General features: G+C 40.0%; 1 protein-coding gene across 5 annotated transcripts in view; it reads left to right on the top strand.

The window, feature by feature from the left end:
• The window catches only part of TPD52L1 (TPD52 like 1), a 93,801-nt gene extending 76,173 nt beyond the window's left edge, over window positions 1–17,628 (top strand). For 2 of the 5 annotated variants that reach the window (XM_027551070.1, XM_027551073.1), the window contains exons 4-8: window positions 2,164–2,265; window positions 5,525–5,539; window positions 8,415–8,453; window positions 11,402–11,462; window positions 17,010–17,628. In XM_027551070.1, the coding sequence (XP_027406871.1) occupies window positions 2,164–2,265; window positions 5,525–5,539; window positions 8,415–8,453; window positions 11,402–11,462; window positions 17,010–17,138 (346 nt within the window). In that variant the 3' untranslated portion in view covers window positions 17,139–17,628. The remainder of the gene's footprint in view (window positions 1–2,163; window positions 2,266–5,524; window positions 5,540–8,414; window positions 8,454–11,401; window positions 11,463–17,009) is intronic. The other 3 variants (XM_027551071.1, XM_027551072.1, XM_027551074.1) reach the window with 3 other exon arrangements.
• The last annotated feature ends 5,786 nt before the right edge of the window (window positions 17,629–23,414 follow it).

Below are 23,414 nucleotides of genomic sequence, written 5' to 3'. Positions count from 1 at the left end.
AGAATCCCAGGGACAGGGGAGCCTGGTGGGCTGCCGTCTCTGGGGTCGCAGAGTCAGATACGACTGAAGCGACTTAGCAGCAGCAGCAGCAGCAGCAGTATAAACTATGTAGGCTTCCCAGGTGGCGTAGTGGTAAAGAATCCAATCCACCTGCCAGTGCAGGAGACACAAGAGACGTGGGTTTGATCCCTGGGTCAGGAAGATCCCCTGGAGAAGGAAATGGCAACCCATTCCAGTATTCTTGCCTGGAGAAACCTATGGACAGAGGAACCTGGCAGGCTGCAGTCCTTGGGGTTGCCAGAGAGTTGGGCGCGACTGAGCACAGCACAAACTATGTACAGAATTTCATGGCACAGTGAAGGGAGGAAAATGCAACTATGCTGACTTCCTTGGGGGTTATCAGTGGCCTGACAGAAGGGCCCTTTTTCAAGATGCAGGCTCCTAGCATCTGGATGGGGGTGTATTCAGTTTTAAGATCAAGCACAATTAGGATGCAGCATAAGGACAGGCTCTGTGCAGTGCATAACTGCAGAGGGGCCCTTCACTTAGGCTGTGATGTGTAATATGTGTCTTTCCCTATTCCCTAGGAAATGTCTGTTTAGTAATGAATGTTTGGTTTGACTTTATCATCTAGATAATACATGATTTTTACACTTCCTAAGAACACAGGCATTGTACAAATAAATAACATATGGTGCTGGTAATATAGACTTCTTTCTACCTGCTAACAAAAAAGAATAATAGAATACCATATTACTAAAGTGATTTCAGTCCCAAGGAAACCAACAAGGGTGTTTTAAAGCATTGGCTTAAAGTCTGATAGTATATTTAGGGCTGGATGACTTGTGGGAGGTGGAAGGGGAGGAAGGATAAGGGAAGCTCCCACTTAATGGATTTCATAGGACATAGTCTTCTCAGAGACGCCATATGCATGAAAGTGTTCTAGGCTAAGCAGGGAGCATTGGGGAACTTACCTGGGAACAGCTCTGTAGAAGTCTAAGCAGTGCGGTATAGTGACTTGACTTACATATTCCCTCAGGTTAGGTGCTTTTGTTTTCTGGTTTATTAACGCTTAGAAATTTCCCAGGCCAGCGGACACACCGCTGCCTTTCCTGCCACCATGCTCAAAACCTGAAGCCAATCTTTTTGTCTTGTTTCATTTGTCACTAGCAACCTTTTGTCAAGTCTGTCCATTTTCTCTCTACAGTCCATCACACCGCTCTGTTCTTACTGCCTTGACTCCCAGTTCAGACCAACAGAGGAGCTTCCCCTTCGATCACTGATTCCTTCATCTAGTATTTATTCAGTTTCCCCTTTTTCCTGCTGCCAGATCCTAGGGACACAGAAATGAATGGCTTCCTTGTCCTCGGGGAGTCAGCCTTGTGGGGACATAGGTTTAGGAACAGATCATTGCAGTACTGTATTCCTAAAACTGTCTTGAAAAAAGTCACTGTATTAGCTTAAGATTATGCACCCTTCTTACTCCAACCTCTCTCCATATTACAAAATAAGTACTAGTTCAATTTTGCCTTTTTATAGTTCCTTTTACCCACATAAATAGGAAAAGCTTACATTTCTCTTTGAAACATGCATTCTCTAATCTGTGTTAGCTTTGATGGCTAGAGCTTTCATTGTCCTTTCATAGAGTTAATACATCTCTTTAAGAATAATTTTCTACTATTGAAGCAGTTCCATTATTTGTGATTAAAGATCTGCACATTCAGATCTAGGCTTACAAATGTGTATTTTTACTGAATTCAGATTGCATGGTCTGACTTTCCTGCTGATGAGCAGCCACCAATCCATCCTCCCCAAAGAACAGAAGCAATTGCTTCTGTGGATCATCTTCCTAAATCTGTTTTGGAAAGGGAACTTTCAAAAGTTCCCTGGTGGCTCAGATGGTAAAGAATCTGCCTGCAATGTGGGAGACCTGGGTTCGATCCCTAGGTTGGGAAGATCCCCTGGAGGAGGGCATGGCAACCCACTCCAGTATTCTTGCTGGAGAATCCCCATGGACATAGGAGCCTGGCAGGCTACAGCCCATGGGGTCCCAAAGAGTCGGCCACGACTGAGCGACTAAGCACACAGGAGAGAGAAAGACGATGGATGTATTATGGGTGGTCTTGATAATAAGCTGTTCTTATTTTTCTGTTTTATTTCTAGCTATAAGAAAACACATGAAACCCTGAGTCATGCCGGGCAGAAGGCAACTGCAGCTTTCAGCAACGTTGGGACGGCCATCAGCAAGAAGTTTGGAGACATGAGGTACTGTGGGAAAGAGCCATGTGGAAGAGGCTTGGCCTTTGGCTTTCAGAGACAAGGAGGGGCATTATCCATTGACTAGTCTTCCTAAGGCATTCTTTTCTTTAATTAGATTAAAATTTTATGTGGCTGATCGTATTGGTGACTGAGATACATTTTTATATTGGGACCTTTACCTAAAGGTCAGCTTAGTGGATCTGATCCCAGAGATGCCCTTTCTACTATTCAGTAAAAATAGAAGACAGAGGGTACCTTTAATCACCAGTAATAAGGAGAGATTCCAAAAGAATGCAGCACATACTGAATTTGAATCACTGTAACTCAAACTAAGTTAAAATATGCTTTCAGTGAATATGCTCTGATAAACTATTCTTGGCTACATTTTTGTACACATACAGCTAGTATATATATTTTTTTCTATGCTAAATATATAGATATTTATTCTTTTATTCTAGAAAGGTACCATGGATATATGCACCTGGTAATATTCTTTCTTTACTTTGGCAATATATTGTGAATATTTAATAAGTGTTTATTACATCTTCATTTTCAGTGGATGTATTCTCTTCCAGTGCACAGCTGTTAAATGTAAAATTTACCAAATTTTAAAAATTTAAAAATTACCAAAATTTTTAAACCAGTTCCTTTGCACATTTTGGTTATTTTCAGTATTTGTTATATAAAATTAGGGTGAATATCAAGATTTGAAACTGAGAACAATGTAATATTGACCATTTTTATTTTTTATATTATATTCTAGAAAGTTATCTTACATACAGTTGCTGCTCTCATATTTTTTTGCTTATTTAAATACCTATCATAGTTTATTTTGAATTTGGCTGATATGCTTAGGAGATTTTTCTTTATAAATCAATGTCATTTTTGTCTCTAAAAATCAAGTTCAATTTTTAAAAACTTCTCAAGTACATTTTATATTTCTTCTTTTTTAAAACTATGTGCATATTATTTTACTGGATTCTTAAATTATTGCTTTCTGTATTACTCTGCAGCTTTGATGCCTAGAGGCAAATATTTGTATCTTTGTGTTTAAGTTATTTTTTGACTTCAAAAATTACTGGATTGTGCCCAACATTCATGCATCATCTTAAGAACTTGGCATTCATGAGGCTAGAATTAAGTAAGTACATATGCATGAATCTGAGTACATTGCTTTATCTTCATTTTTGCTAATAAAGCAATAACAAAAAGCAATTAAAATTCTTCAGAGGCAGCGTGTGATGAACTGGTAAGCATTTTGGATTATTAATTAACCCTAGCTTTATTAGAATAAAATTTGCAGTCATTTCAATGGCAGGAAAGCATTTATCTAAACTAATTAAATAATTCCTTAAAACAGGAAAGACCTTATCACCAGTTATATCCAAGAAAATATGTTTTGTCATGTTTATAAAATTTGTTTTCCACATACTTAGTTGAAACAATGATCATAGTGGCATAATACTGCCAACAGGAACAGTGTTTCTCCAACTGGAGGAGACTTTACAGACAGCTCTGAAGCTTGTTACATGCATATTCCTAGATTCCACCTCTCTCTTTTGAGATTGCACCTAAGTAGGTCTTGGATGGCATCTAGGAATCTGTTTGAAATAAGCTTCCAGGTGATCTGACTTCAACTGGTTAGGTGTTGAGGAACCAAGTGTAACTTAGCTTACCTGTACCTGGGTATTCTCAGTTATAAATGTAGATAAGAGTAACGTCCTCAGGTTATTATGCAAGTAGCAGAAGACAGCATGCTATGTATTAAACATTCAATAAATGCTAGTTTTTACTTTACTAAGGAACTATCTCAGTTACAAGGTGGCCCTCCAGGACAGAAATTAGGCAGAGTCCCTGAACAGGAGTGTGCTGTATTTCATGAGTTGTAAAGAATAAAGACTGTGTTTCACACATATACATGTTGACACACTCATGTTCCTGCATGAACTGGGCATAATATCAAGGTGTGTTGACTGCCTTTCCTCCTGTTTCAGTGTGGCTTTATTTTAGCATAATGGATAATCTGTTTCCCAGGAGTTCTAAACTTTTCGTTAATTACCGCTCTGTGCAGAGGACACAACACTTCCATTATAAACTGTGTCTAAAAATATTGGGAGATGTAGTCTTTATTACTAGAGATTCAAATATGATCCTGTAATAATATGTATACCTATATTTTCCAATCTATATTTTTCTCAAGCTAAATATCTAACATCTATATATAAATGAGGATAAGTCCCTGTGAAAACAAGTTTTACAAAGGATTATTAATTTTGATTATACTAGAACAAGTAATATATGTAAAAATCATATTTGAAAATTACTTAAGTTTAATACAATAATGATTCTTAAATGAGAACAATTAGTGGGTTTTCAATTTGGGGTTCAAATTAACTTGTCAATTTATAAAATGATAGTGGGGAAATTTAAAAATTTTATCACAGGCATTTTACTTTGAACCCCTTTGCAGTTTGAAAGTATTAATATCATATTATTTTATATTTTGTTGGTTACATCATAATATCCCTTTGTGAATTCTGGGAACACATTTCTGAATTTGTTTAAAAATTGCTAGAAAAATTTAGATATCTTAGGAGAAAAACAGGACCTCTCAATTTTTGTTTAAAGTCATTACAAGTTAATACTCACAGGTTTCCAAAACTTAGAATTTGGACCTTTTAATAACTGAGTGAAAAGCACTATGTTAAGATTTAATTTAGACGTTTTATAAAAATAAATATTTCCTGAGCTAAGGTCCTCCTTTTATCCTGATGACCCCTAAATGAAGGCCCCTCAGCCCAGTCACGGAATTCTGCCTCCTTCTCCGTCTGCTAGATAACATGGCTAATAGCTACCTAACCAGATGGTTTTCTCTGAGGTTAACACGAAGTCACATTTATGAAAGGACTCTGTGGAGAAATGCAAGCTATTGGAATCATTTTTATAATAGTAATGTTGCCATCTTCTTGGCATTTCTGGGTGAATTCGCTCAAACAGCGTGTGATCTAGTGGAGGGGAAATCTTTGGACAAGGCTTGTAACTTTAACAGAGAATCCAGCTATAGCCATGAGAAAAACAGTGATAAGAGTCGGTAAAGCAATCGTGAAGACATTAAAGTCAGTGCACTCAAAAAGAGTAAGGAATGGGGTCCCGTATCTTTTCCCTGGGGCTTTTGAAAAGGGACAGCGGGCAGTGTGGTCCTTCCTCTGCATCCTGATGTGCTAACCTTGCTCCTCCTTTCTCTCCTGTGCTGCTATGGCTGTAGGTCTCATTCCATCGGGTAAGCGCTGCCCCAACTGGCTCCCTTCCTCGAAGCTCCCTTCCTCCCCAGAGCACCATGGTGGGCATGCCTGGGCCCCAAAGCTCTTTTCCTGAAAGTGTTCACTACCAGGGAGTTACAGAGTATAGGGCACCTAATGTGTTTGCATCTATTTCAGCACTTGTTTATATCATTTCTGAATCATTTATTAATGCATCGCTTTCGCTTGCTGAGTCATCCTCAGGGATCTCTTTCTGCATCATGCCTGTGTACATGGCAGAGGTCCTTAGAAGAAACGGAAAGTGGAAATTGTGCACTGCAGATGTATATGAAACCGGCAGAAAGTAAAGTCGAGAAACAGAACAATTTCCTCTAGATTGTCATGTTTTTCTGAACTTCTTATAACTGTAATTTAAGCAGATGGTTCACCTTCAGCTTTCTGTACCCTCTGAAGTTGAAGTGGAAAAGCCCAAATGTTAACACGTGTGCAATTGTCAGTCCCAGGTCTCTGAATTAAGCCTCCTTTGGGGTGGAATCTTATTACATAAATTAAAAAAAATATATTTCCTAAGAAAACTACCTGTATTTAAGAGATAAATACTTGATAATGTTGATGAATTTCTTTCGGTAATTCTCTTTTTTAAATGTAATTTATGAAGAAGTATTTTGCCTATGATTTCTTTTTTTTTTTTTTCTCTAATTTTATTTTATTTTTAAACTTTACATAATTGTATTAGTTTTGCCAAATATCAAAATGAATCCGCCACAGGTATACATGTGTTCCCCATCCCGAACCCTCCTCCCTCCTCCCTCCCCATACCATCCCTCTGGGCCGTCCCGGTGCACCAGCCCCAAGCATCCAGCATCATGCATCAAACCTGGACTGGCAACTCGTTTCCTACATGATATTTTACATGTTTCATTGCCATTCTCCCAAATCTTCCCACCCTCTCCCTCTCCCACAGAGTCCATAAGACTGTTCTATACATCAGTGTCTCTTTTGCTGTCTCGTACACCCGGTTATTGTTACCATCTTTCTAAATTCCATATATATGCGTTAGTATACTGTATTTATGTTTTTCCTTCTGGCTTACTTCACTCTGTATAATAGGCTCCAGTTTCATCCACCTCATTAGAACTGATTCAAATGTATTCTTTTTAATGGCTGAGTAATACTCCATTGTGTATATGTACCACCGCTTTCTTATCCATTCATCTGCTGATGGACATCTAGGTTGCTTCCATGTCTTGGCTATTATAAACAGTGCTGCGATGAACATTGGGGTACACGTGTCTCTTTCCCTTCTGGTTTCCTCAGTGTGTATGCCCAGCAGTGGGGTTGCTGGATCATAAGGCAGTTCTATTTCCAGTTTTTTAAGGAATCTCCACACTGTTCTCCATAGTGGCTGTACTAGTTTGCATTCCCACCAACAGTGTAAGAGGGTTCCCTTTTCTCCACACCCTCTCCAGCATTTATTATTTGTAGACTTTTGGATCGCAGCCATTCTGACTGGTGTGAAATGGTACCTCATAGTGGTTTTGATTTGCATTTCTCTGATAATGAGTGATGTTGAGCATCTTTTCATGTGTTTGTTAGCCATCTGTATGTCTTTTTTGGAGAAATGTCTATTTAGTTCTTTGGCCCATTTTTTGATTGGGTCGTTTATTTTTCTGGAGTTGAGCTGTAGGAGTTGCTTGTATATTTTTGAGATTAGTTGTTTGTCGGTTGCTTCATTTGCTATTATTTTCTCCCATTCTGAAGGCTGTCTTTTCACCTTGCTAATAGTTTCCTTTGATGTGCAGAAGCTTTTAAGGTTAATTAGGTCCCATTTGTTTATTTTTGCTTTTATTTCCGATATTCTGGGAGGTGGGTCATAGAGGATCCTGCTGTGATGTATGTCGGAGAGTGTTTATGGAGTGTCTGTAAATATCCGCTGCATTTCTTTGTCCTTTTCTTTCTGAGTTCTAGTAAAGTTACTAACCCTAACCTCAGTGGATATTGTTAGGGAAGGTGAGGGTGAGTTTGATCCCTTACCTGTTAAGCTTCTTGGGAGAGGAGCAGGCAGGAACTGTGCTGGAAAGTGGATGAAGGAATGCTTGCCTAGGAAAATGAACCCCATTTTGCTTCTTCCCTCCACACACCCTGATTTCTAAGCAGAACTCACATAGAAATAACAGTCAGTCAGAGGGACAATGAATCAATTGCTGTAGGATTAATAAGGTAAGACAGCTGATGCTCTTAGAAGTCTCAGAAAAGTTGATCCTCGTACCAGTTGTCCTAGGATGGAGGCGGAAACCCTAGCTCCCACGTTGGACTGTGTGAAATGTGTTTATTTGGCATGTTTCCTTGATTGATTCATGTTAACTCTGTGTAGTCCTCTGATGAGCTTCAAATGGAATGATGAGCTGTTAGCTGCCTGGTTCTACCTGCTGGGCACTGTCCCTTGTCCCTGACTGTCTTCCTGAAACAGGAGGAGGGAGCTGGACCAGGAGTCATGTCCTCAGAATCATGTACATGGACTGCTGGCCTGACCTGGGGGGAACCAGACACTCTCCTCAGATTTCCTGGCTTACCGAGAAAGTATAGGGTTGGCCAAAAATTTGTTTGGGATTTTCCATACGATCTTGCAGAAAACCCAAACGAACATTTTGGCCAACCCAATAAAATAATATGCAGCCACGGACCATCTGCTCTTCCTTAATTCCTTTGGAAATGATTGTGGCCCATCCTACCCAACAATAACAAATATCATCTTGGTGGGGAGGGTAGGGAATACTTCAGATAGTTGACATTGCTGTTTTAAAACTGTGAATGAGGAGTTTCTCATATACTTATATTGTACTATCTTCTTTTTTCTTTTTTTTGTTTCCCCTTTAATCTGCTTTTGCCCTGAAGCTACTCCATTCGCCATTCCATAAGTATGCCTGCAATGAGGTAATGTGTGTAAATTAGTTTACATAATCTCAATGCAGAATGTGTATGAAGTGTTACTTTTATTGTGGATTTTTTCCTTTTTTATATGAGGGGAAGTGCCATGACCTATTATATTCTCTTTTCTGATGGCCCTCAGGAAAAAAAGGCTATAGAAGAATTGTAGTTGTGAAGGGCTCAGGCTACTGATTGGACACGCTAGTTTAAATCCAGCAGTTCCTGATTTGTATGACCTGAGACAATTTACCGAATCTACTTCAATCTCCATTCTCTTGCCCATATACTAGGAGAAATGAGAATCTATCTACTTCAAATGGCTGTTGTGAGATGTATGGTCTGCATAAAGCACTCAGTACAGGGCCTGGAACATTCCAAGCACACCTATAAAAGGGGGAAATCACTTTATTGCCACAGCAGTAAATGAAAAAATAGGAGACAAAGAGGGCTACAGTTCTAGAAAGGATAACATTAGGATTTGTTAAAGGATATATTAAGGTGAAGAGTCTGTTGAACAATCAAAATGCCATTAAGCTTATTGGTCAGCTGAAAACTCCGGAGAAAGGTGTTCCTCTGGCTTCCAGTTGGTGTGACATACTGATATGATCAGATAAAATCAAAATGTTAGACTGGGAGTCAGAAGATGCAGGCTGTAGCCCAGTTCAGAGCAGGGGTAAACTTGGCAGCTTTGGGAAGATCATTTCGGTGATAGCGGTTTCATCATGCTTAAAAATAAAGGGCTAGAACCAGACTTTGGGCTCCTCCCACGGTGCTTCCAGGAACCCTTGGGCTGCCCTGGGGAGGGGCTCAGTGGAAAGACATCTGGCCCCTGGAGCTCTCTCTTACATCATGCAGAACTGTGTCTCTTCTTTCCTTCTTTATATTACATATTGTGGTGTGAATACATTCTAGAGGGAGCTCAGTTACTCTAAATAGTTCAAGCACTTTGAAGCCAAATTCTTTCTAAGGTTATTTGCAGTTTCTCCCTGTTCTCCAGCATGCACTCTAGGGTAATCAGATTAGAGGAATGTCTGTTTTATTATACCTGCTGATGTCTCTTCTACACTGGGCCTATGTTGTGACTTTGCAAGTTGGACCAGAGCATTTGATTTCCCTAATGTGGGGAAAAATAGACAGCATAGGTGGCTTAGTTTATATTTGAATGACTTGCTCCCCTAGCATAAGAACATTGACCAGTGCACCCTGCAGCCCTGAGCTTCCTTACTTGTTAAATTTTGTCTGAGTGCCCAAAGAAGGCTTGAAAAAAATTCGTATGGCTTTTCTCTGGGAGCCAGAAATAATCAAATAACTTATGGGTCAAATGCGTTCCTTATGAGCTTGCCTGAAATTAACTTTAAAAAAAAAAAAAAAAAAAGACATTTTACTCAACTAACATCCACTATGAACCATCAGGATGAACTAAGTGTCTGCCCACTGTGGTCTTATACAACTGATGGATAACAGGTAGTCATGTGACCAGCTTGGCCAAATAAAATGTGTGTTGGAAGTAAGGTGCTAGTAAGTACACACTTCTGAATCACTCTCATGCAGTTTCACTAGCATTTCATCACGAGACAGGTACTGTGGAGGATCGCTCATAGGAATTTGACTCCTATTTGAGTCATATACAAGATGTGATTCTGTGCTTGGTCCCTCAGGGCTCAACATTGTTAATTCATGCAACCTGGATGCAAATGCATTTTTGACCATCCAGAGTATCAGCCTTGACAGACAAACTCTAACAAAGACAAATTCATTCAAAAACATATTCTGTATGTTAGCTTTCTCTTTATAGTATTAGAGCCATGCTATAGTGCACACCACACAATGAAGCCCACGTTTTATAACTATTCTCCCTTATAAAGTTTCTTTAGGTCATTTCTCTTATTTTATTTCTTCTGCACTCAAAAGAGACTAGAAAGTGGTTTATCAAATATAGTAACATTCAGTTGAATTATTTGACCTGAAAATGATGAGAGTCATTGTTGCTGAAAGCTGACATGAATACTAGATTTAAGTTTCATTTTTAATTCAGTTCCAGTTGCCTTACTTGGACTTAGTTGATATCATTGGACTTGGTTGATATCACTTTTAAGAGTAATGATGTCATTAACTCATAATTTCATGTAGACAAATACAGTATAGGAAACCAAAAAGCACCACATGAAAAATGTAATTCTCAGAAGTATAACATGGTATGTAGATTATTTAACACAATGACTGAGTTACAAATAAAATGTCAGTAGACTGCAAGTTTCTAATAGAACAAATAAGTATCTTCTTTGAAAGGAAATATAACACATGTGAATAGCACCATTTTGATTAAGCATTAGACAAGTAATAAGTATATTTCAACCTAAAATAAAGAAGGCATTGACTTTCAGAAACACTGCTCCCTGGACACTGACAAAATACTTAGTTTTAAAACTTAAAAACTTTAACGTTTGAAAACATATGAACCTTTTTTCCCCGTAGCTATTTCTGTCTTGTCTCACAGTCACTAAAAATAAATGACTTTTAAAATTCCATGTGGGAAAACTTGAACATGACATTCTTCAGATAGACTTTCCAGTGGTTATAAAATAACTGGGTTTGGAAAAGGTGTATTGTGATAGAAATAATTAATTAGGAAATGAAAAATTAAGCTATCACTTCTTTGACTCACTGGAAATGATTTATGGTTCAACATGGAATTAAGCCAGTTGTATCCTTGCCAAATGCTATATTATTTATTCTATAGCTGAGCATCTGACAATTTTACTTAGAAAAATCCCATGGTAGGTTATGGTTTCTGGATCTAACCTAGCAGAAGTGAAATGTCTTTTAAAACATGGTTGGTGTAGGTGGCCAACCAACAACTAGCTCTGGTGCAGAGGTGATGTTTGAAACCAGATAGCACAGTTGCTAACACAGCTAGGTCTTTGGAGCTGACCTCTCTTTTTTTGTTATTTTAGGAATTCTCCTACTTTCAAATCATTTGAGGAGAGGGTTGAGACAACTGTCACAAGCCTTAAGGTACAGATGAAGTAAATTTTGCGTCATGGGGTTCATGAATCAGGAAAGCTTAGTCGCTTGGTTCCAAAGGCGGGGCCACCAGCATTTGGTTCCAAGGCTGCTACCAAGAAGGCAGCCTTGCACTGAGTCACTTTTCTTCAGATATAAATCTGTAAATAAAACCAGTATTGAATATTGTTACTGTATATGTACAAAGTTGTTCATATAAACCATTCAGGAATGAATTGTGCATTCAAGGGAATTGGGCTTGGGTTGATCTCTTTGCTGGTTAGAACTCTTAATGCTATTACTCAAGAAGCAGATACGTGATAGATGAATGTGGATAGGACAAACTATATATGAACTCTGAATTTAGAGTGTAAGGGAAATTTCAGTAACAGCTTAGAGCTCCTCTGATTTGGTGTATCAGTAGAAATAAACTGTGGATCAGTAGAAATAAACTTGGCTCCATGGGTTATCCTGCCATCCACCACCCCTCAACTATTTAGATTTGTTTACTGCATTCATATATTGAGCACAGCACAGCATGAAGGCAAAATTAAGCTGAGTCACAAAATGTATTATTTTGTAATGGTGCATTTGTTCCCTGGATATATACTGAAAAGATGCCTGTTGTATAGTAGGTGCTAAAAAAAATTGATTGAATTTCATGTTTGAGCATAGATAAATTAATATACTGAAGATAAAAGAGCAAAAATAGAAGCAGTCTAATCTTAAATGTATAGAACATTTAAAACAGGAAAAATCATGGATACTACTAAGATTTTTTTAAAGGTATTACCTAAACATAATTACATCTTGATATTACTATTTTGTATACAATCCATTTCTGTATTTCCCTATTACTGGGAAAATTAAGAACATGTGTGACCTTTAACTAGCTCAAAAGCAGATATAGGCATGTGCTGATTACCCAGCTGCTTCTGAATCATGCAGCCCTCACACGTGCTGCCAGGTGAGAGTCTATGAGATGGTAAGTAATTCCTTCCTGGAGGTCCTACATGCTCTTATCAGTTTTGAGCTGGAGGGTCCTTCCCTTTAGAGGAGGGTTTTTACATGGTCTTCTCTTTTCCAGGCCTGTGATTAGGTGTTTAAGGCCCAAGAATGAAATTATTACTCAGCATTTACCATGCTTTCATTGACTTCAGTTACGAGCAGTTTCTAGTCGCATAGTTCTACTGCTCTGCTTGTCAACGTTATCATTTACTGAGTGTTTAGGAACCAGGAGGAGCCATTATATTGCCCCTATTTGTAGAGAAAACTTTTGATAGTGAGGGACCTGCAGTGTCACAGACATTTCTCTTGCTAAAATACCTAGTTTCAAAAGAGAAGATTCAAAAAACCCTAGGGGTTAATTTCTCAACATTTGGTTCTCAGCCTTAGACAGTCCAAGAAGGATGGATTCTGTTGTTAGCTAAATTCGGACATAGGAAAAGTTGTACGTTTTTAGGTTTCCTTTAGAAGAAGGAGATATGAAGAAGCAAAAGAAGAAGAAAGAACAACCTATTTACTTTTGCTTTTAGGAAAATCTGGTAAGCTTACAGGACACATATGATTCAAGAGTTTGATCCACACTGTCAGCCTCTCACTTTTCTCACTTCATCTGAATGGAAGGTATAGAGTGTGCCTCCTCCCTCTACTGCTAAGTCGCTTCAGTCGTGTCCGACTCTGTGTGACCCCACAGACGGCAGCCCACCAGGCTCCCCCGTCCCTGGGATTCTCCAGGCAAGAACCCCGGAGTGGGTTGCCATTTCCTTCTCCAGTGCATGAAAGTGAAAAGTGAAAATGAAGTCGCTCAGTCGTGTCCGACTCTTCACAACCCCACGGACTGCAGCCTACCAGGCTCCTCCGTCCATGGGATTTTCCAGGCAAGAGCACTGGAGTGGGGTGCCATCACCTTCTCCGCCCTCAGACATGTACAAAACCAACTCAGCCAACTGGATACTAGCCTGTGTCAAGACCACCTGAAAACAGGTCCTATATCTGCATGACTGCCCATAGATTTTACAAGACTCACATCCCACCCATCTCCTGGGTCATGGTCAATGCTTAGTTTCCCTTTTTCCTGCCCACACAGACAGTGGAGAATGGCTGATAATCATTCTTTGTGTCAAACCGTCAATTACAAATTCCTCATTCCTTTTGTTCTCCAGACTAAACAGCAGATGTTTAACCCTTCCTACATTGTTTGTTTTCTGTGCAGTTTACTGTGGTGTTCTGAATCTTCTCCAAAGCTTCTGTAACTTTCAATTATGAATCCTGAGGCTGTTTCCTGCTGAAGGAATGACTCATGAATCAGTAAGGATGAGTGAAATAACCTGTAGGTCGATATGCTGTATTTGTACTGACACATAACTGCTTCAAGCCTGATTTTTCAAACACCACTTAGAGGGGATCATGTTCATATTTGAGTTCTATTGGAAATAATGTTCTGCTGTGAAGTGAGGTCTGTTCCTGCCATCTTCTCACACAATCTGTCACACCATCTGGCATTTGTACCCAATGGATCATTTGATGGATCATTCTTATTTTATACCCAATTGTGTAGTTAGTTTGATTTTCCAGAAATACTTGCCAATTCATCAAAATCATATAAAGGTGGTCCTTTCCACCTACATCCTTGTAATACACATCAGTGTACTACTTGAAATCTTGGCTGGTGTCACCTGTATGCTCAATAAGCACAATTTCTATTTCATCTAAAACAAGCAAACAGAAAGCAGACCTAGAATCAGCTCCTATGAAACCATATTTGGAACATTGTTCTACCATGTTCCAGTGAATCATGAGCAATGACATCCTTTCCAACTATTGTATTGTTCCATACCAAACAGAACATATTTTCAGTGCACCTACTTTTTGATAAGCACATTGTATAGCCTAAATTAAAACCTCAAAAAAGGTAAGACATATGGGAGTTGGACTGTGAAGAAGGCTGAGAGCTGAAGAATTGATGCTTTTGAACTGTGGTGTTGGAGAAGACTCTTGAGAGTCCCTTGGACTGCAAGGAGATCCAACCAGTCCATTTTGAAGGAGATCAGCCCTGGGATTTCTTTGGAAGGAATGATGCTAAAGCTGAAACTCCAGTACTTTGGCCACCTCATGCGAAGAGTTGACTTATTGGAAAAGACTCTGATGCCGGGAGGGATTGGGGGCAAGAGGAGAAGGGGACAACAGAGGATGAGATGGCTGGATGGCATCACTGACTCGGTGGATGTGAGTCTCAGTGAACTCTGGGAGTTGGTGATGGACAGGGAGGCCTGGCGTGCTGCGATTCATGGGGTCACAAAGAGTCGGACACGACTGAGCAACTGATCTGATTATACATATTGATTCTTTGTGTCCTTTCAACTAGACCTTTTATTATGAGAGACCAGGAAACCCAATTCAGTAATTCAAAGAAATTTTTTTTTTTTTGCTAAGAGCAGTTATAATTTTGGGGACATAGTGACAAATTCTTGGATGAAAAACCATTTGAAGGGAAGAGTTCAGGAGAAGCTTATTGTTCACATCTCTGCTTAAGCACATGTGTACGTGCTAAGTCCCTTCAGTTGTGTCCAACTCTTTGTGGCCCTGTGGACGTGTAGCCCACCAGCTTCTTCGGTCCATGGGATTCTCCAGGCAAGAATACTGGAGTAGGTTGCCATGCCATTCTCCAAGGGATCTTCCCAACCCAGGGTTTGAACCCAAGTCTCTCAAGTCTCCTGCATTGGCAGGGGAGTTCTTTACCACTAGCACCATCTGGGAAGCCCACATCCTTGGCTTTAGGCAGTACTTTAGTATTATAGTGTGTGGTCATTAAACTCACATGGTTAGGAAACCCCTTTAGTCCACTCCTTTCTTTGCTAAATTGCTTTATTTCAAAGTGGTTTCCTCCTTCTTTAATTTTCTCTTTTGATTTGAGAAGTGGAAAACTAGGAGAGAGGAATAAAACAAAGCCCAGAAGAATACATCAGTAGTTGGTATTCACCAGACTCAATACTCTGTGTGACTGAATGCGACTAAAGAGGAAGATGAAAACTATTAATAGAGTCAATTACATTGAATTAGACTTATCTCTCTCAGAAAATAAGCATAGTGAAAAATTAGGTAGTTAAAGCCAATCCCCTGCTTCTTCCCAGTGTTAAGATAACAGAGTAGAGGAGGAATCAATGCTCTGTGTCTGAGGTCTGCAAACTAAGATGGATGGACTGAATCCAGCTGGTCCCCTATTTTTGAGTGATCTGTATGCTAAGAAATGATTTTTACTTTTTTCTTAATGGTAATTATTCTTCAAAGGAAGAATAATATTTTGTAATTTGAAAATTAAATTACATGAAATTCACATTTCAGTGTCCATACATACAGCTTTTATGGAACTCAGCCATGCTTATTCACTTATATATTATCTTGGCTGATTTCTACCATGGCTGATTTGAGTATTTGTGACAGAGACTATGTGGTTCTCAAGTCTAAAATATTTATAATCTGTCACTTTCCAGAATGAGTTTTCCAATTCCAAGCAGAGTGGAAAAACTCAACTTAGTAACTGACTTTAAAGAGGCAGAGGGATTTTAGCGACAGTGGGAGAAAAGTATGTGTGTGATTTTCGAGAACTGAACTGCTTTCAAAACCTGGTTAAAGTTTTTAAAGGGCAGGCCAGGCAATCAGCAGGTACATTCCCCAATGTAGTCTATGTCCTTGTAAGTGATCATAATAAGTGACAGTGAGGTGTAGATAGAATTTTGGAAATAGCCACATTATCTATTCTGTACCTTTCTTTTCCTCAAAGTGTTTTTCCATATTGTTACTGGTTAAAGGAGGGCCAAGACTTGCATTAAGCCTTTGGGGCCATTAAATATTCTTTTGAAAGACCGGTTGCTAAGAAATTTTTCAAAGTACTTAACCATATTCCTTAATTATAAACTGATTTCTTCCTGACTATATTCTTAGCCAACAACAAGTATACAAAAAGAGTATCTGAAAGCATCATAACTTTGCATTTTAAGGTATATCCTCCTATTAAGACCGCTGCCTGGAAAGATGTGGGGTGACTAGTGCTTAAACCATGATTCATCTCCAGCTCTCAAAGTAGAGACATTTACCAGAACTTCAGATTGTCTTGTTAAGTCTCAAAATGAAAAGTTGGCGTCGCTTGAAGGAGTTCCTACATTTGTAAAATTGGGGGGATTTATCTAACATTCAATTCTGTTTAGATTAAATTGGTTCTCTGGGTGACTGAAGAGACGGTGCAAATCCACAGATCTGGACATGCCCCTGAAGGGACTGAGAATTTTAGATGTAGAAGGGACAAAGAGAATACTGATAAAGTTAGAGAGACAAAGAGAGTGTTGTACAAATTAAAGTTTCGAGTCCAGCCCCCAAACCCAAATATGATTGACACCCTAGCCCTCTGTGAAAGGAAACAACTTCTCTACATCCTTTGCATCCCCTTTGCATGCCCGCTCAAGAAAACAAGTATTTCTGAACTTCAGAGTAATCCATCTTATTTTTTAAAATTATGAAAATGACGAACTAACTACACGTGTGCCTCTCTGCCTGTTTCAGACGAAAGTAGGTGGTGCGAACCACGGCGGCGGCAGCTTTGAGGAGGTGCTGAGCTCCACGGCGCACGCCAGCGCGCAGAGCTCGGCCGGGGGCCCACGACTGGCCGAGGGGGAGGAGCTGCAGTGCTAAGGCCCCGCCCTGCCCGCGTGCCTCCGGAAGGAAGACCACAGTCCTTCGGGGAAGACACAGGCCTTGACCTTGTTCTTCAAATGGCTTCTCCTCAAAGTTTAATTAAATGATTTACATTTGAATTCGTGTCTTTGCGGGACGACGCAACCATTTTAGAGTTCCTAGACTGTCATCTTTTAAAATGTCGACTTCAGCAGGTACATAGTTGGTCATGACCCTTGTTTTTGTGTAATTCAACATGTTTTCCAAACCTGTAGCTGTTAATTATTTGCTTTGATTTTTGCTTGGACTCCTATAGGAAGTGCATGTCTTTGAAGTCTAAGTGCCCCCTTTCAGTTCTGTCTGCTGGAGTGCTCTCTTTCTGACTGGCTCCAGCAGGGAATGAGATGACACTGCAAATATCCTCAAATCGCTTGTGAGCTCCCTCACCTACTTCAATTAATTCCTTATGCTTATTTGAATTAATTAAAATAATTGATTTTAATGATAACTTTGAATCCTTAATTTCTTTACATTTCAGGGCTGTTGATGACCTTGATAGGTGGTAGTGTAATTCTGCAGATGCTGTTTTAAAATCAACTTCTACTGCTAATCTGGAGAATATAAGAGGATACATAAGTAATTATAACCTCTGCTACTTTAGGATGCTAAAACAATCTCCAATTCTGAAATTCTCTCAAATCTACCTAGAATAGTATTTAACTCAGGTAACTACTTAGTTAAGTAGGCAAGAAACAGATGCAAAAGGATTTGCTAGAAAATGGTAGAAGCAGAGTTCTGCCACTCTTTCCAGTTTGCAAACTGCTCACATTAAAAAAAAAATCATCTTAGTATGATCAGATTTCTGCAGTAATGTTTACCTTCCACATCACAAACTTTTCTTCTCAATAGGAACATATGTTGGTTGTTAGGTAGCAGGTAGCATTTATTATTAGTAGTGTGTGTTGGGGCGTGGGGGTGTATAATTTCCTCAGTTCTGTCTCATTGCAGCAAAAATTTGAAATGGTGGACCAGTGTTGCAGCTCTTTACAGCTCAGTTTTATTGAGCAAGCAAAGAAGAGTACACCCGTGAGGCAGGAGGGTGGGCCAACCCAAAAGGAGAGGCCTCAATCTGTCTTGGCGTCCTCCTTTTTATTCATTCATCTCCTCCTCCCCTTGAGCCTGCCCTATGCCAATTGGGGTAGGCAAGAAGGGGGCATGTTTGTTTCACCTGAAGCTCTCACTCCAGTCTGCGGATTTTCTTCTGTTCAGTTTTTGCAGGCTTTTCTCTTTGTCTTTTAGCCACTGCCATTTTGGACTCATTTTTTCTATTCTAATTACCTGACAGTAGCAGGTAATATAGCTACATTTTAAAAATGTACACTCTAGAATGTAGAATAGACTTACCAACTGAAAAAAAAAACCCAAATTTAAATATAGTAATAATATATATAACATATGTTATTTATAAATAATATATAATCCATATAATATGCATAACATAGTATGTTCATTGTTCATTTTTAACTTCATTAGATAGAAGTGGGTATTTGTGACACACTGAAATAAAGCTAACTTTAAAAAATTCTATTCACATTAATGGAGCAGGACAATCCATATACCTAACTGAAAATCAAACTGGTTCAAGGACACAGAATCTCCAAGGCCTGGACTCTCGGGAGCAACAGGTGTGGGGATGTAAACTCGAACCAGAGTAGATGAATGTGGACAAAGGACCTCTGCCAGTCGAAGTGTTGGCATTCTCCCTAACTTAGCCTTCCAGCCTGCTGGCTGAAGCCAAACCCTGTCTAGCTGGCTTGTGACTTGTGTTGCTTGCCCACTGCTGTGGCGTGCCCTTGGGCTGTCTGTCCACTCTACAGTGGCCTGGTCACCTCTTATAAACTCACTGCCACCTTCTTTTGGCCACATTCCGCACACTGCATTGTATTAGAAAATGCAGTTACATTGCTATAAATAAATGTCTTCATTCACCAACCCATTTCTACACACAATAGTCTCAGCCTTACAATCTGAAAACACAGCATGAAAACCGGGCAGAAAAATGATCAAGAAAATTAGTGTTAATGCTCAAAGCTAAAATAAACTATATCTTAGCTGTTCATTTTAAATCATTCTTCAAAAATTCTATTTTGATATTTTATAAAAACTATATTCATATCACCTCTATTACTTGTTAAGTTTTTAAAAATTATTCCCTCTGAGCAAGGAATGGTATGATGCCCATGGTGTCTTTTTTCATTCTGCCATGAGATGTGTGATGAATAACCCACATCACTTCAGTTCAGTTCAGTTCAGTCGCTCAGTCGTGTCTGACTCTTTGCGACCCCATGAATCACAGCACGCCAGGCCTCCCTGTCCATCACCAACTCCCAGAGTTCACTCAAACTCATGTCCATCGAGTCAGTGATGCCATCCAGCCATTTCATCCTCTGTCGTCCCTTCGTCCTCCTGCCCTCAATCTTTCCCAGCATCAGGGTCTTTTCCAATGAGTCAACTCTTCGCATGAGGTGGCCAAAGTATTGGAGTTTCAGGTGCAGCATCAGTCCTTCCAATGAACATGCAGGACTGATCTCCTTTATTATGGACTGGTTGGATCTCCTTGCAGTCCCGACTCTCAAGAGTCTTCTCCAATACCACAGTTCAAAAGCATCAATTCTTCGGGGCTCAGCTTTCTTCACAGTCCACCTCTCACATCCATACATGACCACTGGAAAAACCATAGTCTCGACTAGATGGACCTTTGTTGGCAAAGTAATATCTCTGCTTTTCAGTATACTATCTAGGTTGGTCATAACTTTCCTTCCAAGGAGTAAGCGCCTTTTAATTTCATGGCTGCAATCACCATCTGCAGTGATTTTGGAGCCCCCCAAAATAAAGTCTGACACTAAGCCATGCTGTGTGGGGCCACCAAAGACGGATGGGTCATGGTGGAGAGGTATGACAGAATGTGGTCCATTGGAGAAGGGAATGGCAAACCACTTCAGTATTCTTGCCTTGAGAACCCCATGAACAGTATGAAAAGGCAAAATGATAGGATACTGAAAGGGGTACTCCCCGGGTCGGTAGGTGCCCAATATGCTACTGGAGATCAGTGGAGAAATAACTCCAGAAAGAATGAAGGGATGGAGCCAAAGCAAAAACAATACCTAGTTGTGGATGTGTCTGGTGATAGAAGCAAGGTCTGATGCTATAAAGGGCAATATTACATAGGAACCTGGAATGTCAGGTCCATGAAACAAGGCAAATTGGAAGTGGTCGAAACAGGAGATGGCAAGAGTAAACGTCAACATTCTAGGAATCAGCGAACTAAAATGGACTGGAATGGGTGAATTTAACTCAGATGACCATTATATCTACTACTGCGGGCAGGAATCCCTTAGAAGAAATGGAGTAGCCATCATGGTCAACAAAAGAGTCCGAAATGTACTACTTGGATGCAATCTCGAAAACGACAGAATGATCTCTGTTCGTTTCCAAGGCAAACCATTCAATATCACATCACTTAAGTAGAATAATTAAAACAGTCGTTGGTTGGTAGGTCTCATTTTCTCACTGCCTAATGACTCTGGAGCTCCCTGTGTCCCTGACTTTGATGGGCAAGTGTACCCCAATTTGACCAGCTGCTGAGTTGCCCTATTTTGTTCAGCTGGGCTCAGCTCACTTGCAGTATTTTCAAGTGTTCCACAGTACTGAACAGTATTTGCACACAATGGACATATTTGGCTAACAAATCAAAACAGCTTCAGGCTAGATCAGCACCAAGTATCTGAAATGATATTACAATATGTATGATACCAAAATTACATCTCAATAATCAAAAATTCCAGTGTGAATTGTGATTACAAAATATCTTTTGAAGCCATTCTGTAATTTAACCTTTTATCACTTATTAAATTGTTGTTTGATGGAGAATATTCATAAATTCACACTACACCTTTATCTCGAGTATGACTATTGATAGTCATGTCAGCAAAACAATCTGCATTTCCCCTAAATTACACATTTCTTATAGATCTGGTCATGAACCATGGAAAACAGAACAGCTGTGTGCTTTACTGTGAACACTCCTGATAAGCCACGCCACTCACAGTGGTCAACGTGATGAGAACACTGGGGATCTAAGTGACTGTTGTGCCTCTGTACATTGTTCCAAAATTATGTCAGCCTGAAAGTTGTTGAACTTCACTGTATATTAGTGCATAAGGTCGTGAACGTTAACCCCAACCCTCTCCTCTCACTTTTTATCAGGTTGGAGTGTGGATGGGTGCAATAAAACAATGTAACCGGGAAGGGTTAATGTTGAATTCATGTTGCTTGCTGCTGCTAAGTCGCTTCAGTTGTGTCCGACCCTGTGTGACCCCATGGACTGCAGCCTACCCGGCTTCTCCGTCCATGGGATTCTCCAGGCAAGAACACTGGAGTGGGTTGCCATTTCCTTCATGTTGCTTATGTGACTTTAACCCTCATTTTGCCACTTTTGGGGCTTCCCTGGTGGCTCTGATGGTAAAGAATCTGCCTGCAATGTGGGAGACCTGGGTTCGATCCCTGGGTCAGGGAAGATACCTGGAGAAAGGCATGGCAACGCACTCCAATATTCTTGCCTGGAGAATTCCATGGACAGAGGGGCCTGGGAGGTGACAATCCAGGGCTGCAATGAGTTGGACATGACTGAGCGACTAACACTTTGCCACCTTGTTATTATAGGTGTACATAATTGCCTGCCTTGGGGAGATAACCTGAGCCCACCTACCTGTGAAGGACAGTAAGGAAGTGAAACTAATATATCCATCCCCCTGCCTGAGGCTTGCCATTCTGAGACATTTGCAAGGATTGAATAGTCTTTTTACTTGTTTCCTCACTTCCCCCCACCTCTGATCCATAAAAGAACCTGGCAACCAGGCCCTGGGAAGATGCTTATTTTGAGGTGCTATCTTGCCATCTTTTTGGTTAGCCAGCTCTCCGAATAAAGTCGTCTTCCTTGCCTTAACACCTTGTCTCAGATTTATTGGCCCATCTTTTGGCAAAGAGAGCGAGCCTGGACTTGGTAACAGGGAGATGGTGATAATGTGATGTGGAAAGCAACTGTTTCAAACCTGGTATTTAAATATATTATTCCAGTAAGCAAGATTTAGGAGTCAATGTGGACCCTCACGTGGCAGGTAAATGAAAAACTGAGATGATTGTGACCAGTATTAAGTCTGACCCAGTAAAAACTTCCAAAGTCTCTGTGTGGATTTATGAAAATTACAGCAGGCAAACATCCCAATAAAACTCCAGGGTTACAGAACATCTTCCGGTTTTAAATACCTGAACTTTATCTGGGGTTATTTTGTGTGCATGATTTCATGCCAGGAGGGAAAAAAAAAACTCCAAAATACTGATATGGTTCTGTTCGCCTGCTAATCCAATCTCCGGTAATAACCAGACTTTGTTGACTTTCAACCATTTACTGCTTTTTACTTAGTGTGGCTGTGATGCAACAGCATTTCAGTGCAGAGCAGCACAACTCTTGGCAGTGCAGATCGGCTCTATGTACACACGTGTTGTCTCTGAAGAGATCACGGCACCTTGCTTCCGGCAGACTGGGTATCCATGGATACTGCAGAGTTTCCAAAGAAACGCTGCCTAGAATTCTCACCATGCCAGCCTTTTTAGGCCTTCTTCAAATGGAAACTGACATCTGAATTAAAGGGGTAAGCATCATGCTTCCACCAAACTCTTGAGCTGGCCTGCACAGCCAGCCATCCTTTCTTCACCATTCAGTGGCTGTGCATCATTTAAAGGCAAGCATCTTATCCTGTGAAAGGGAAATGAGGGGAAGAAGCCAGGTCTGACGTGATCTCTCCATAAGGCCCAATGACCCAGTAATAACTTATGATGTATTTCTTGTCTGGTGATAAATATAATCAAGGCCTGAAAAATATAAACCAGCCAGGGGAAAAGCAGAGGCAGACAAATAACATTTAAAATTGCACACCCAGATTTCTATCCCCAGATGACAAAAAGAATTGCAGGGAGGGAACCATGACCAGATTTTCAAGTCTGTGATCAGGGGCCTAAAACAGGTCACAGTGAATTAAAGATTGGGCTGCAGAACTTGAATAAAGCAGCATTTCAATTGATGGGAGAATGTATTATAATAATTTGTTTTTCCTAGATCCTTATCACTAAGCCAGCTGAAGAATTTTCTTAAAAGCAATCATAATTAAATTTTCTATTGTTCAATGAATCTGGCCTTCAGGAGTGTAGGTTATGAACTCAGAATACAATGATTTA

The sequence above is a fragment of the Bos indicus x Bos taurus genome, chromosome 9, assembly GCF_003369695.1.
Source record: "Bos indicus x Bos taurus breed Angus x Brahman F1 hybrid chromosome 9, Bos_hybrid_MaternalHap_v2.0, whole genome shotgun sequence".
Lineage (NCBI taxonomy): Eukaryota > Metazoa > Chordata > Mammalia > Artiodactyla > Bovidae > Bos > Bos indicus x Bos taurus.
This window is presented reverse-complemented; position numbering and strand designations above follow the sequence as displayed.